At 29.2% G+C, this 17,149-nt stretch overlaps 1 protein-coding gene across 3 annotated transcripts in view; it reads right to left on the bottom strand.

The window, feature by feature from the left end:
- The window catches only part of LOC107440563 (WD repeat domain 37), a 114,324-nt gene extending 102,498 nt beyond the window's left edge, over window positions 1-11,826 (bottom strand). Inside the window, exons 1-3 of one of the 3 annotated variants that reach the window (XM_071178611.1) lie at window positions 11,499-11,826; window positions 9,705-9,791; window positions 4,747-4,907 (exon numbers count right to left, since the gene is read on the bottom strand). In XM_071178611.1, the coding sequence (XP_071034712.1) occupies window positions 4,747-4,889 (143 nt within the window). In that variant the 5' untranslated portion in view covers window positions 4,890-4,907; window positions 9,705-9,791; window positions 11,499-11,826. The remainder of the gene's footprint in view (window positions 1-4,746; window positions 4,908-9,704; window positions 9,792-11,498) is intronic. The other 2 variants (XM_071178612.1, XM_071178613.1) reach the window with 2 other exon arrangements.
- Window positions 11,827-17,149: the final 5,323 nt, after the last annotated feature.

Here is a 17,149-nt window from a genome sequence, read left to right as displayed (position 1 = left end):
CTTTTCTGAATCACCCGTCCCCAAGGGTATTATGCTATTTTATTTCCTCTAGGAAATTAAGCACATCGAAAATAGGTTCCCTTCCTTTCACGAATGTACATCACGCATGTGAAAGCGTGATCAAACTGATTAATTATCTATTTGTCGTGATGACAAGTTTAAATATTAGTTATATGTGATTCTAAATATGTCATTTCTGTTAAAGCTTAACTGCAGCCACAGGGTGCTTTTCATTGCATCCATTGATGGATCCGTGAAGATTTGTACCCATCAATTTTTAAAAATTAGCTGCATTAGAACTGTGTTTCTTTACTAAACTAATGTTAAAAATAGTTGCCAGGAATCACTATAAGCTACTGGTTTTTTTTCTTAAAAAAAAAGTAGCACATCACACTACATGCTATGAAAAAAAGTAGCGACTACAGTAGTTTCACTATTTGTAGTGTACTACTTCTGACCACCAGACTCGTGGTAAGACTGATAGGGAAAGTCACAATATTTGCAGTAATTGAGTTTTGGAGTTATTGATGAATCATTTTAAAGGAAAAGAAATTTCTGTAATTGGTCACATATTTTTATTCGGCTGACTCAATAATATATTTTTCAAGAAATCTTAGAAAAATTTCTTGCTAAGTCTGAAGAGGTTTATATATATAGAACATGGATGCTTTTTAACAATAGACCAATCATTTATTAAACAATTCATTTTTATAAACGGGATATCGATAATTCCAGGCTTGCAATAAACAAGTTTAACTGTATATGTGTACAGTTGAACTTGTTTATAGTAAGAATATAAAGACATAGGCAATTCACTCATTAAGTTACAGACGGTCAAAATTATCAAAAATAAAAGCAATAAAATGAACAATAAAGTAACAAAACACGGGTTATTATTGCTTCTTATTAATACTGAAAGGAAAATAGTGGTATCGTATATTCCAGCGCATAACGCGCCCCGGCGTACAACGTGCACCCGTAATTTCTAATACTTTTTTTTAAAATTTTAAGATATACTCTTCGTATAACGCGCACGAAAATTTGGATTGTTCATGTGCAATATCTCGTCTTTCAAGATCGTAAAAAAAAAGTTTTTCCCCCTATCTTTTGCAAAAATAAAAGAACTGAATTTGACATGTATGTGAGGGTAGAGTTGAAAGAGTAATGTGATTCTGAGAAAAGAGATTGTTGTATTCAGCAGTGCAGGTGTGTGCAAGAATGTCGTTCCCCACATTCCAGAAGTAAGGGGGGAGGGGTATCTGGAATGCTGTCTATTGTGTATGTCTCAAAAGCATATCTCAAATCAGGAGACAAATCGTTATTCCTCTTCAGCCAATCGCACCATTCGATGCCCTGCCTTTGAAAAGTAAACATTATAAGCTTTAAGATTTCAGTGTAGTTTTTAGTAGTAGACATGGCTCCTATCAAACGAAGCAAACACAGAGCTGGATGTAAATGCAAAGTAATTCAATTTGCGAAAGAAAATGGAAATCGGGCTGCGGCGAGACATTTTGGTATTGGCGAAGCTCTGTGCGTGAATGGAAGAAAAATGAAGAGAAAATAATGGATATGCCTAAGGATAAGTGTGCATTGCGTACAGGACTAACAAAATGGCCAGCGTTAGAGAACAATGTAGAAAACTGGGTTTTGGAAAATCGGCAAAATGGCTTGATTGTAACAAGAAACTGTGTTCGCTTGTTTGCTCTAAAATGGGCAAAGATTAATCCACATGAGAGTGAAAATTTCAAGGCTACTGTGAGTTGGTGTAGCCGATTTATGGCGCGAAAAAATTTAGTTCTACGCGAAAAAACCAAAGTATCACAAAAACTACCAAAAGACTTGGATAGCAAATTGTTAAGTTTTCAAAAATATATTATAGAACTGCGAAAAAAAAAGGAATATTTACTTTCGTAAATAGGAAATATAGATGAGACCCTAGTCATGTTTGACATGATCGGTAATAACACAATTGACTTAAAGGGAGTCAAAACTGTCAACATAACAACAACGGGACATGAGAAATTTAATATTTCACCATAGCCCTTTCTTGCTTAGCGGATGGAACGAAACTAAAACCAATGGTTATTTTCAAAAGAAAAACTTTTCCCAAATGTAATTTTCCTAAAGGTATTTTTGTTCATGTCCACGAAAAAGGCTGGATGGACGAAAATGGTGTGGGTAGAAAATGTCTGGCAAATTCGTCCTGGTTGCTTAAAAAAACAAGAAAGCCTTTTAGTGTGGGATATGTTTAGGTCCCACCTCACAAATAATACAAAAAAATTGTTGAAAAAATTTAACACCGATATGGCAGTTATTCCGGGCGGATTGACATCATTAGTTCAGCCATTAGACATCTGCTTAAACAAACCATTTAAAGCAAATTTAAAAAAACAGTGGAACAGTTGGATGTTGGAGGGCGAGAAAACCTTTACGAAAGGAGGACATTTGCGTCATGCTAGTTTGGAAACAGTGTGCGAATGGATATTAAAAGCATGGGATGAAATTAAGCCTGAGATGGTTAGAAAATCATTCAAAAAAGGCAGCATTTCAAATAATCTGGACGGATCAGAAGATGACTGTTTATTTATGGATGAGGGTAACACAGATGATGAAGACGAAACAAATTGTGATGACGTACCTGAAGAAATAACGGAAGACGAATATGATGAACTATTTATGTAATAACGAAAATCAATAAAGCATTTAGGTAAAGGTACGTTATTTCTTTAAAATAAAAGTATTTTTCTATATTTAAATTTTTTTAATCTAAAATTTTTTATATTCGGCGTATACGGCGCACCCGTAAATTCCAATGTTATTTTTTGTATCAAAAGTGCGCATTAAACACCGGAATATACTGTATCTTTGTTTCAGATTCAATTTTTTGCCTTTATTTCAGCAATTGTTTAATGCAAAACATTGATGGAACTAATTACAGTCTATACTCTTCAGTTATAGACTGTAATTAGTGTATAAATGCTTAGCCCACCATTTTTACGACCATTTCTAGGGTAAAAAAGTTAGTGGAATATAAATTACTTCACTTTGATGATCAAGTGCACTGTCATACGAACATTTGCATGAAGTGCCATATGTTTGCATTAGTTTAAAAGGATGCATTTACACTTTGTCAAAACTTCAAAGTTACAACAAAGCTATGCATTTTTTCTTGTTTGAAATTGCACTAAATTTTTTTCATGATACATTAGTTGCTGTGTGGTTTAAATTTGAAACCTTAACCAGTGTATTGTTTTTAATGCATTTTCCACCAAAAAAATACATATCTGCAGACATATTAACACAAAAAAGATTGTGCCATTATCAATTATTCCATTAGTTACTGAATTCTGATTAAAGTAAAACACTGCTTTATTATAATACGTTATGCGTTTTTTAGTTATGAGTACATATTTATTGTATTTTTGGGCATTTACGATATAACAACCTCACATTATAATACTCCCTTTTGTCTAGACGATAGGGATTGTATAGATATTTCTCTTATGCGGTACAAAAAATTAAAGCTACATTGACAATAACTAATGAGACCCATCATAAAACACAGCTCTTGTTTTAAATGTTATTAAAAGAAATTTATTGTGAAACATAATTATTTTTGTTACTGCTGTATTGTATATGTACATCAATATCTAACATTAATAGTTTGTTTAAGGTGTAGATTCAGGGACTCCTTGGTTTGGCAATAATTTTCATTCAGTTTTGCCATAACACAGTTTCTGGCTATCATGATATTCTTTGCTTTCAGTGGCGTTATTCGGGTAATCACAATGTTTGTTTTCCGTCATGTGATTCTTAGTTTTTATTTATTTATAGATATTGGTTTATTTTCACATAGCTATGTATAAGAGGAGCTACTGATTGTAAACTATTACCAATAATTTACGCATGACATCAATATCTAAACAAAAGAATTTCTAAAGCATCCAAACATATAAAAAGAACTGAGAATTAATGGTATGCATTATCAATGAATTTCAATAAGTTTATAATTTTTCTTATAAAATAAAATTAACAACTTTTGTTCAGCCAAGACTTTTGTTACATAATCAGTTTAAATTTGTCTAGTTTGAAAAATAAGAGATAAATGTAAAAACATACTAAGTAACAAGTTTTAAACTTGATAAGGAATATTTTAATTTTGTTTAGATTTCTTTATAAACAATCTAATTTTAATTAATAAAGGTTAGTAGTATTAAAAATAATATCCTGCTTATGCCAGTGTTATTAAAATGTTAATATAACCACCAGTTACAAATCTGACGAATTTTAAGCATGAATGTGGAAAATTTTAAGCATGGTTCACTATTAACAACAATAAGTCACACCATAAACATCAGTATGACTTACAAAAAAGTGAAATACTCATGCAATAGCTTGTAAATATATTATTTATTACAATTGATATACCAATTAAACTAATTTCTACTTAAATATATCTCTAAAGTTTCAAGTTATTGATAATTCAATAAAACTTATAGGAAAATACTTGTTAACTTCATTAAAAAATTACTATTATTATAGCCATTAGGAAAAATTGATATACTTGACAATTTTTAACAAAAAAATTCTAATACTGCAAATCTAAAAAACTTCCTTTTGCTACCATGAAAAGTTAGTGGATATATAAATATGCTTAGTTTAAAGCAAGTAAAAAGTCAATGTTATCACAGTTAAAGCACAAAAACAAATAACTATAGGCTAGTAAAGTAGTATATGTTTCAGTACCTGAATGCAATTGGCAAAACTACATCCCCATCATCAATTTTTGTGTAGGGTAACTGGAAGTCTGGGTCAGCTGTGCTTGAAACTCTTCCAAAACTTTTTATCCTTTTTCCTTTAGAAAGCTTACTTTGAGAATCAAGAGGCATTTTCAATCAAATTTAATTCTGTGGAAAAAAATATAAAAAATTATACACAGGAGGAAACAAAATAAATGGAAAGCAATTAAAAAGTCTTCAAGTTCCTTGCTGTGAAAAATATTTCACCTATCATATTAATTGTTTTGAAAATCAATTTTTTCCAATACAGTCAATGGTCCATATAATTTCTCAAAAATTTTCTCTAGTGAATGGAAAATTTTTATAATTGGAAGTGCAAAAATGTTTAACACTTTTTGTAAAATGGCTTTTTTATTGATTTTTTTAATAAAAAAAACAAACAAACAGAAAAGTTAATTTTGGTCACTTTATACGAATAAACAGAGGAACTCTGACATTCTAATAGGTATTTCAAGCACATAGCATCAATGGAATATAAAATCAAACATTTGGAATAGGTTATGATGATATCTCTTATCTGATAAAATTAATTAAAGTCCATAATATGTAAGCTTTTGAAAAATAAAAAAGGCGATTTTTATTAAATAATTTCAATGATCACATTTATTTGTCACAGATATTAACAGATTTTGTTTAGATATAACAGCACTGAAAAGTATATTTTATATTTAAACACATATAGGCTAATTTTTTATATTTGACAACAGAACTATGCTCATTTTTTAATACTATTAAAAAGAAAAAGAACTCCTAGGTACATTTAAAATTGGATTTCTAGACTAATACAAAAGATCTATTTTATCTGAATCTGTGGACATAGTTCATAACAGGTTTGCCGTTGAATCTGTAAAAATAACAAATATAATTATGAGCAAAACAGAGTTAAAAAGTTTCGTATGGTGCAGTTGGTATGTTTATTGTTACGTATGACATTGTTTAAAATATTTTTAAACCTTTAAAAAATTATTGAATCTAATCTATTTTCTATATGTTAAAGTGAAGCATTTTCTACAATTCTCTCAAAACTTCTTGGACTGAATCAAGAGGAATGCATCATATTTTTAACTTTCTAATGTAAAATATCTTTGATACAGACAAAAACCATTATAGCATTATTCTCCAGAAGGATTAAAGCTTTTCAATAAAACTAATCAGAAATAATCTAAGAATGTAAACAGTATGTTCAATAAGGGGAAGAGAATAAGTAAATTTAGTCATTGGTTCGAAGGACCAATAACTAAAGGTATTAATAGTCAGATAAAAATTTCACTGGTATATACATTCACTTTTATAAATACATTTTCTTAAATATAATATCACCAATTAAGGCATTTATTTTTGCTATGATCTGGTAGCAACAGAAAAGCTGATATTTAATAATAATATGAAATAATCATTCATCTTTTATTTTTTGATAATTCTCTGCATGTTTATGGTTCATAATCTTGATCAATGAGAGTTGAATTTTAGAGTTGAATTAGAGTTGAATTAGAGTTGAATTAGTTGAATTTTGCTGTCAGTTTAACATATTTAAATAAATAAAAAAAAATTATTAAACCTATAACTATTAATCGAAATATAATTTTAAAAGAAATTCTTTAATAATGACTATTATTGGCACATTTGTCCAAGTGGAAAATAAAAATAATTACACTATTTTCATAAGATTCAAAGCTAGAAAAGTTTTAAAATGTTTCAGGCAGTATTTAAACAACTTACTTTTAAAACATCTAAAGTTGCTCACGAAATTATTAATAAAATATAACACGTAACTTCATTTCTTAACAACTTTCAAATTAAATTAATAATATTATTAATTATTGAATTGTTTTTGCCTGCAAAGAGTTTAATACTAATACACACAAACTTTTGAATCAAATAAAAATTTCTACTAAGTTTTATTGTAAGGTACAATTAATCTTAACTTAATACACAATTATTTTATGTAATAATAATTACACAAAGAATATTCATTTTTTGTTAATGTTTGTTATAGGCTGAATAACAGATCATTATTCAGCCAGACCAAAGCTTTGGTGATGTAGCTAAAGCTACAGCCTTTCAGAAGCTGTCCCATCTCTATTAATAACTCAAAATAATTTAAACAGTAAAATTTATAATCTATCTAAAGTTCTCTCCATAGACATACAAAATTCCCTCTCCAGACAAATGTTTTATTTAACAAAATGTTAGATAAGTACATATGGTGTAATAAGTACTGCCTTAGTGTAATAAATTGTCTTTTGTTCAGTGAGGTGCATGTACTGAATCATTAATCTAAAGGAATAATTTCATTTTGTTATTTGTCAGTTACTTTCAGGTTTTTCTTTACAATAACCATAAATGCTCTTTTTAATTACAGCAAAACCTTTGTCCACAACCGCCTCAAATAACAGCAAAGAATGACTCGATATTTATGGTACTAAACGTCTTCCGTAGGACTTACACTAAGGGAACCTTTAACCCACTGACGATTCAGCACGTAAAAATTCGTATTTTAACCTGCAGTCTTCACCACATAGCAAAACCGGTTTTTCTATGTTATTAGATAGAGTAATAGTGTATTGGGAAGAAACATTCTCCCAATCTTGCCCCTTTGCTAAACTGCCAGTGGGTTAAATAGCAATTTTTGAACACTGTTCACTTGTTAGCATAAATTATATAACAGGGTGTATCTTAGCCCAATTTAAATTTTTCATCTCATGTCTCCGATAGTTTTAACAGATTACTAAACATATTTTCTCATATCGGTCATTGCATTCAAGGCATTGCCAATAATTTTTACACATTCATACAACTGTCAGTCATTGATTTCGCAGGTTCAATTGGGTCTACTGTAGGTAAGCTGCATCTTTCAAGGGTTGTTGGCACTATTCAGAGAAATTTTGTTGTATTAAAACTAAGCATTCATACAAAAGTCAATCATAGTGTTGATAATTGGATTCTGCTTCCTACAGATAAGGTACAGCTTTCATGGATGATCTGCAGGAATATTTTTCTAACATACACAATGAATGGTAATTCTTGATGCATCTTCAGTTTATCATAGAAATAGCCAATGAAATAATGTGCACAAGCGCCTGAGTATTTGTTGAACAATTAAATTCTTTTCTTTATGTTTTAGTCATTGGAAAAGTGGATGTCTGAATAAGAAACTTATTAATAAAATAAACAAAATTTGAGTGATTATTCCAAATTTCAAACAAAAATTCTTTATATTAAAGTTATTAGGATAGTAAAAACAGAATAAGCATGTGCAAATTAGCTTCACTATATGGCTGTTGAAAAACGCAAGTGATCATTTTAATAAAAAGTTATAGTAATAAAGTAAAATTTTTATTTTTTTCCAGCTTTTTTACTATTGCCTAATCAGAAATTTATAGATTTTTGTTTCAGACATAAAATTATATCATGGGGATTCTTTTAAAAAAAATTGTGAGTAATGCTTGTATAGTTTTGTGTAAACAATGAAATGCCAGGCAAGTTACAATAGTTGTTTGTTTTAGAGAGCAACACAATTATTTCAGTCATTTCTTAATTTTTTTTCTTCTTTTTCTGAACAACCAATTTGTCTATAACTTGGAACAGTGGCCACCTATTGACAGCGGTGATAGACCATTGTTTGGAGTTGTTATTGTATGTATTATTAACAAGTAATGACATGATAAAGTTTAATTAGGTTCCCAATATTCTTATTTGTACAACCAGCTTATCAAATAATAAATGGTAAAAAAATTGCATTAGTTTTGCTGAAATTATGAGAATCTATTAATTTTTTTAAAAATTGTTACAAGTTATTTGTTAGGAAGTGAAATTTTAATAACAGATATGAAGTTTGATAAAATAAAATACAATTTCTTATACAATTATTGGCAAAAGTAGATTATAAGCACGTGTAGAAATAGACAAAATGCTAATATAAATATTAATATAAAGGCAATGTTAATTACATAAATAACATTCCCTACATAGTTTAGATGCAAATAAATTTGCTAATATAAATAGGGATTGTAAGACAGGAAAAGAAAGAACATTAAGAGAAAACATAAACAGCATATAAAACATACATGTTATGAATGGTGTTTTCAATAGAAATGTAAACAAAAACAATCTCGAGCTCGGCACCTACTCCAGTTCCAGTTAAAAGGTTTGCAGCTGCTTACTGTTATTCTGATAGGCGATGTTTTCAAACGGATAATTTTGTTTTCAATAAAAGAAATAAATTAGATAACTTCTGAGCTCAAATCTGCCATATTTCATAAGATATTAATGTTAATATATAATTCTGGTGAATTTGAAGTGAAAATTTGTTTTAGTTTTTTAGAGATATATTGTTATAAAAGGTGACATGGTTGTTAGATTTTGAATAACTCGCTTTTTTGGCAGTCTTGATATGGCCTCTTTCCATAAGTTTATTACTGTTTGTTCTTGTTGCAAGCTGTGCACCATCTTACGTTAGTGTTAACACTTTTAGCATTGTAAACACCAGTATTGTTAGCATTGTAAACACGAGTAATAAGTAATCAAATACATTTGGGTACAATAGACCTCTGGTCGATTTGCCCTGCTCGTCAGAGCTGTCCAACCTCTAAGTCTAAGCAAATACATTGTTTGCAAGAATCTCAAAACACAATGATGCCAAATGGCTTTAAAATACAATGGAAACAGTAACTCGGAAATCTAGGCGGTACTAAGCTTGCAGCGTTCCCTAGTGTAGAAAACACCATCCATAAACAGCATAATACACTTTGTTTTAAAAAATTACAAAAACTGAAGTAATATAGCTCTAAACATTTTATTTAAAAAAATTAAAATATAAAACAAAGGTTTTCCAATATTTTAATATAAGACTGTCATTTTTTAAGTCTAATAATTTTTAAAAAATTAATAAATAAAAACACATACCTACTCACAACATTAAATGAGAATAATGAGAAATAGCCTCTTCCAATGCAATTTCTATTTTCATTTCTAAAGAGCTGTATATTATAGCTGTAAGAGAATGGTAATTTATAAATAAAGCATGCATATATTACATTATTTAAAACATAGTAAAATGTATATATATTTAAAATTTTAGACGATAATAATAATGAATGAAAAAAATGATATGTAGATAAAATGAATAAATAAAATTCAATAAAATAGATACTATATTTCCATATTCTTTACCCAATTTTTAAGGATAGATTTAATAAAATCATTTATTACTGCATAATAAAAAATAAAGTATTAAATACCAATAGTTATTAAAAAGATGATTATATTTCATGCAATGTTTTTAGTTAGAGCTATTAATACCTTTTTTCTAATAAAATCACATATTTTAAAATTGTCTTAAATATGAATATAGTTAGCATATTTTAAAGCATTATGCAATTATAATATGAAAATAAATGTTATAACTTTTTTTTTCAAAAATTGAAAATGGAGCTATTTTTAAATAAATTAAATTTTTATAGGTAGTATTTAAATTTATAATACACATGACATAGTTCATATTGACATGTGACCCACATTTCCACTTCAAACTATAGCCACCTCAGTTACATTCTTGATGAGTGAGTAAGAATAAAAATAACTTTTGAATTGATTAAGGTTTAAAAAATTTAATAGGTACAGTGAAAGCTCAATAATGCGGTTCATTTGATAAAATTTTAAAATTTGATAACATTTTAAGATAGGAAATTAATTATTTTTTTTATTATGAATAAACAGTTATTATATGGGTACTTATTAGCATTAAAATAGTGACAGGTAAATAAAATATAAGAGGATCATCATAGAATAAAGAAAAAATTTCAAAAAGCCGATGAAACAAAAACTATTTTTGGAACGAAAAAAATAAATTTTTTTTTCGAAATAAGTAGCTTATCATACAAAAATGCCAAACGTAAAAAATCTCAATTTCGAATTTTTTGTCGCGGATGCTAATTTTTCTATTGCATGGTAGAATAAGTTAAAACAGTTTCTGTTTTCTAGTGTCTGTTAACCCACCTCAGAGGAATGGAGATTAAAGTTTTTCTCATATTTATGCCTGCTAAAAAGTTATATTCATGCCGGAAGAATGCTATCATAGAAACAGAACAGAGGATGACAATAATAAGTTAAATTTCTATGCCACAACACCAAGTTTTTAAGTAATATGTCTTTAACAAAAGGCAACAAGGATCGTATGCGAATTACTTGGGGATATTTCCGTATTGTGATCTTGTTGCGCCAACTTCAATCGCCAAATAGATTTTAAACCCACAAAGTTTTTTAAAAAAAACTTATAGAGGTTTGCTCTAAGGTGACAGGGAGTAATTCTTTTCCAGTTGGTGCCTTTCCATGAAGTCTTTTTTTAATTTTTTTTTATAGTTTCTAGAGGACTGTTGCTCAGAAATTGTCAAGACTCAGCGATTATTCTGCTATATTGGCGATTACCAATTATTTTCTCCACATAATAATTTGATGGAAAAACCAAACAAAAATAAAAAGCATGAAACTAGGCAAAAAAAAAGAAAAAAAAATAGTATATATAAATGCACTATTCATGCACAGGTTGTAAGGAACTCTTATAGTAATTTATTTCGAGAATATTAACTCTAAGAAAATTGATAATATTAAGAATGAAAAGTTAGTGATAAAACGAATAAAAAAAATATTACTAATAAATTCAATAAAATTCCAGAACTGTGGAAAAATAAATTTATTTACATGATTCAATGATAGGTACATATTTTTACCAAGGGAACGATGTATATATTTAGTAGAGTAAACTATTATTTTTAGGGTTTTTGTTTATTATTAGTTTTAATGATTATTCGGAAACGTTTCTGGCTACTCAGTTCTGGTAGGTTAATTTCTGGCATAAAAAATAAAAGCACCATAAAGAACATTCTCTTTGCTTGCTCTATTCACAAATGCCAGCGGAAGTCAGATTATCTGATTAGCACAAGTCTGTAAATTTTTACGAAAAGCGAGAACGGTCCTTGAAAGTGAAAATTCAGTTTTCATTGTATCAGACGCACATTCAATGCACCAATCAGGTTTCTGATGTTTTATTTTGGTTGCTGACTGATGTTTTATTTTGGTTAGAGCATCTAGTATGGAATATCCAATGTTTCTCCCAGTTTTCACACCATGCTTCCCAATCATTCAGCCTCTGAAGCCGATGGGCCGTATCGCGCGCGAATACGTTTGCTTATGAGGAGCATCATCTCACGCATGTGCACATTCACAAAATGTTTCGGATAAACTGAGAATGGCTTCTTTAATGGCGATCGAAATGGGCTGCAGGTGGCGTAGAGTAGAACGCTCTACCTATGGCAACACTTCACATGCTTTCCCCATTAGCCTGTGGAAAGTCATAGAGGAAGGAAGTACGTTAGTTTCTCTCTTGATTTTCATACAGATTAAAATCCTTTAAGTTGGAAAACTATATAGAACTGAAAACTACATTAAACATATTTCTGAAGAAAAGTATCACAGGAATTTTAAAAAATATTTTTATTTAGTAAAAAGGTAAAATATTAAGAAAAGAGAAAATATCGTAGAACATTCCTATGCAACTGAAAAGAGGAGGCGAGGGGAGGGAGAAGGGCTAAAAGCATGAAACCGGTCTCTCCCCAGATGGCGTATTCGAGTGTTGCGATCGCCAAAAGGGGATCCCGCTTACTAAGGGAGAACCTCAGGGGAGTGAGCTCAAACCTCGCAGCCTTCGCACGTTGCTTTTAATTTTTGAATTACGCAAAATGAAGATTTCGATGGTAGTAGAATAATTCGGCGATATAATTTTACTTAATTTTCTGTATAGCTGTAAAGCATTAAAACATGGAATATTGTTTATTGTTACAACATACATTTTCAGGCTTGTGTGCTCAATTAAGGCTTATAAACCTTTGTCAAGTAGAAGAATGGATAGCACAATACAGAGAAGGATGTCACAAAGAATGCATCGAACCCGCCACTTCCATGCTTGACAGACCGTTTGGCGGGCGATACCGCTCAGCCAGGGAGGCCCCAATATAGAATAATGGTTTTACAATGCTATTCCATGCATTATTTACTTAGCAATACCAAATAAAATTACATTAGCGAATTATGCTACCATCCATTTTCCTCCCTCTTACTCCAAAGTATATTTTATGTTAAGCAGATTTTTTTGAATACTTCAAATTTAATTAAGAAATAATACTATATTGCAACTTTTATTGATATTTTTTTTTCTTCATACAATGGGTTTTCTGACGAATTTAAGACCATTAATAATTTTCAAGTTTTTAATTTAAAAATGTATTCTTAATTTTTTTTTAGAAATGAGCCTATTTTATCAAAATTTCAATTGAATTTGTTAGTTTGTGAAACATGCTTTTTAAAATTCGTAACTTAAGCCATTTGTAATTTCACAATTATAATTCATTATTTATATTCTGAAATTATATAATAAAAACCACACTACATAATTTGAAAGTTAAACTTACATTTGAATTGAGTTGAAATTTTACCTTTAAAAAAAGTTTTTTTCTACTATATGTCATTCAACTTCAAAAAGATTAAAATAATATCATACTTCAAATTTTTAAATTGTTATTTTTTGTAATAATTGAGACAATAATGAAAAATTCAAAAATATTCAAATTGCTTACTTGCAAGTTTTCTTTCACTTCTTTTTTCTCTGATATTAAATGGAAAAATACTTACGTAACTTTATTCTCTTAAAATCTGAAATTTTACTTTACGAAGCACTTAAAACAAAACCCAAAGGCACCCGTCGAAATACTTTCATTGAGAGAAACCAGGAAAGCCTTTATGAATTCTAATTAAAAAATTTGTCAACAATTTTTTGTAACGTGAAAATAATTTTCCATTGGCACATCAGAAATTTTTAACGATTCGATAATTAGATAAAGGTACTGTGTACTAATCAAAAATTTTAGCAGAAAAATTTAGGTAGCATTTAACTTTAAAAAAAAGAAATAAAAAGAAGTAAATATTGCATTTTATCCAAGTTAAATTTCCACAAATATTTAATTGCATATAAGAATGAGACGAAAAAACTTCTTTTTTTACTATAAGTTGCCTTTAGTATTAAAGATCCAAATTTGACTACCATCAGTAACTTTTTTGAGAACGCTGCTATGTATCACAAAATTTTTGTTCCAAATCAATCAAACAAACATAACATTACATGTAAACATCTTAAACAGAACTTTTTAAAAAAAGAAGTTGCAATTGCACAACATGTTTTGACAAAAAATATACAAGACTTTTAAGATGAAAGTTTAAGTACTATTCTTTTCTGCATTGATTGGGAATTTTTATCATAATGTAAACGTTATTCAGCTTAAAGTCAAATAAATTTTTACGATTATAATTATTTTACAATTATATTATTTTAAGCATGATAAAAAAAAGCATAAACTTTTTGTCTTAAATTTCAAACGAATAATCATGGGAAAATTTCTAAAATTAAAGTAATACACATAATGCTGATAATAAAAATACTCACAAGTTTGAGATAGACTTTAAATTCAGCGTTAAAAGAAAATTTCTTCCAACATTATACCGAACGTTTAAAAATAACCAAAATTTTAAATATATTGAACTGTTTTCATGATACTTGAGCACTATCTACTATTAAAAAATTTTCTAACGTTGTATTTTGTAAAATTTTATCAATGCAAATATCATACCTGACAAATCAATTTTCTTAAAAGTTTGAAGATTTATTAAAGTTGTAGAAGAAATTACACGCTACAGTAATTAAGAAGAAAAAAAACCATGATAAACATTACAACTATTTCACAGCATAATGAATTTATAACAAAACACCCTATAAGATAAACTTCATCCAACTGTAAATGCAATATATATTACTTTCATTGTTTGAAATAAACGTCAATAATCTTTTGGTAAAACACAAGTTAAAAATACGTAATTGTTATTAAAAAAAATAATTTTTTTTCATGACTATAGAACTATTTGACATACACATACTATACTATTGCATATACTGTTTGAGTTTATTCCTCCAATTGTAAGTCTTTGTTTACTTGAAATTATATTTCCAAGCAGTTATTAATTAGAGGTGTAAATTGGTTGATAATTGGGGGAATGAGTTTGGTATCACTGAATGGATATTTTCATAGGTTACATATTAAAGTATTGGAGTCTTATTTTCCTTAATTACTTAAGTATTTCTGAAAATATTAAGAGAGCATTATTTAAATTTTTTTTCTTCAAAACATAGTAATCGAGTAAATAATTTCCTTAATGATCGCCAGTAATCGTAAAAAATTATGCAAAGAGAAAAATGGAAAAATAATATTGCCGTCTTTCTTTTCAGGTTATAATAGGAAATATATAGTTATTTCTCCTGCAGAGTTAGTTTGAACATGCTATTGAAGTTTGATTAATTTATAGCACACATAGCCTACAATTTAAAAAAATTTTCTTCTGCATACCTGGATTTATTTGAAACCACTTTTGATGAAAGTATTTCACATATTTTCCAAAAATACACATACATATCTAAAAATATTTAAGAAAAAAAAAAAAAAAAAAAAAAAAAAAAAAAAAAAAAAATCGAGGAAAAAAAAAGACTTTGTTCAAAACACGCGAGGTTAAGAGAATAGGTGGTGCTAACATCGGAGTTTATAAAATTTATTTTGAGTTCGGTAGAATATACACCGAAGAGCCATTACATTATGACAACCCTCGATCTATAACAATGGGCTCGCCCAGGTTTTCATGGTTTCTCGCCCAGGAACAATGCTTTCATGGGGCACATTAGGACCTATAATCCTCATAGAACAATCCCTAACGTCTGTAAGCTACTTGAACATAGTTGCAGACCAGGTTCACCCATTCATGGCAACAGTTTTTCCTGCGGGGAATGGTGTTTACCAACAGGATAATGCACCATGTCATAAGGGTCGAATCGTCATGGATTGGTTCGAGGAACATTCCAGTGACTTTCAAGTCATGTCTTGGCCCCCAAATTCACCTGACCTTAATCCAATAGAGCATTTGTAGTCCTACTTGGAAAACCAAATTCGTGCTGCCACGTTACCCCCTCGCAATGTGAGGGAATAGCAGGACCAGTTGGTGAGCGCTTGGTACCAGATACTTCAGACTACCTATCAGCACCTTGTGGAATCAATGTTACGGCCGGTGCTAGCAGTTTTGAGGGCTAAAGGTGGTCCTACATGTTATTAGCAGGGTGGTCATAATGTAAGGGCTCTTCGGTGTATGTTTCTTAGTGTTACAATACGGTATTTTTTAAAGTTTATCAAGTATCTTTGTCAAGTTTGTGAAATTTTATGAGTCGGATTATTTTATATCATCCCACACATAGTTTAAATTTTTTTGAAACATCTGCTGTTTCAAAGGTTTCAAACTACATTTAAATATTATGGGCATTCTTTCCAATAAATCGTAAATTATTAGATTTTTGGTCTCCTTTCTCCTTTGACTCATTTTGAATATGTATGAACTCACAAAATTTCAGTTAATACTAATAACCTCTTAAAATGTTTGTGTCACCAAATATGTAACATTAGGTTAAAAAAAATTTTTTTTTTTTTTGCTTTTTTAGAAAAAAAGAAGAAGAAGAAAAAAANAAAAAAAAAAAAAAAAAAAAAAAAAAAAAAAAAAAAAAAAAAAAAAAAAAGGTAAGATTTATACAAAGAGCGAATTATCCTGCATTTAAACTTTGTGCACCACCATTCTCGTTCGAGTTAAATAACATTATTATAATAAATTTCTACATTTTTTTTCTTCAGAAGTAGTGGTAAGAATGCAATAACCTTAGCAAAACAGTCGCTATTCTTTTAATGAAATATATCTAGAAAATAAAGCGGGAAACTATCAACACGGGAAACTATCAACACAATAGTTATATATCACTACAGACGCCATCTGGTGGCGTTAATCAGAGTTTACTTGTATATTAGGGTCGATAAAAAATTTAAATGATTAATATCATTAAAATTTAAGCCTTTTAAGAATACAAATAAAACAATGTTTCACGCAGCAAAAATTTCTTAAAAGTGGCACTTACATTGTCAATAAACACAAAATTTCAATACATGAGCTATCTGGTGGTGTTAAATAGAATTTGCAGGGTAATTAGGGACGGACATTAGTTTTCTTTCGCGTGATTTGTTTTGGTGGCTCAAAATGTTGGTATTGCGTAAATTTCAAAGCGTGATCAGCTACGAGTAGTTATGGGCAGACTAAGTAATAAGCATTTTGATAGTACTCCTTTTTAGTTTTCATTCAATAAAATAATGACAACACTGGGGGGGAAAAAATCAATTGTAAATGCTGGTTTAGTATACAGTTTATTTTTTCTTTCTTTTGTT

Source organism: Parasteatoda tepidariorum, chromosome 3, assembly GCF_043381705.1.
Source record: "Parasteatoda tepidariorum isolate YZ-2023 chromosome 3, CAS_Ptep_4.0, whole genome shotgun sequence".
Taxonomy (NCBI): Eukaryota; Metazoa; Arthropoda; class Arachnida; order Araneae; family Theridiidae; genus Parasteatoda; species Parasteatoda tepidariorum.
Note: the sequence above shows the minus strand (reverse complement) of the source record. Positions and strands in the feature narration are given on the sequence as shown.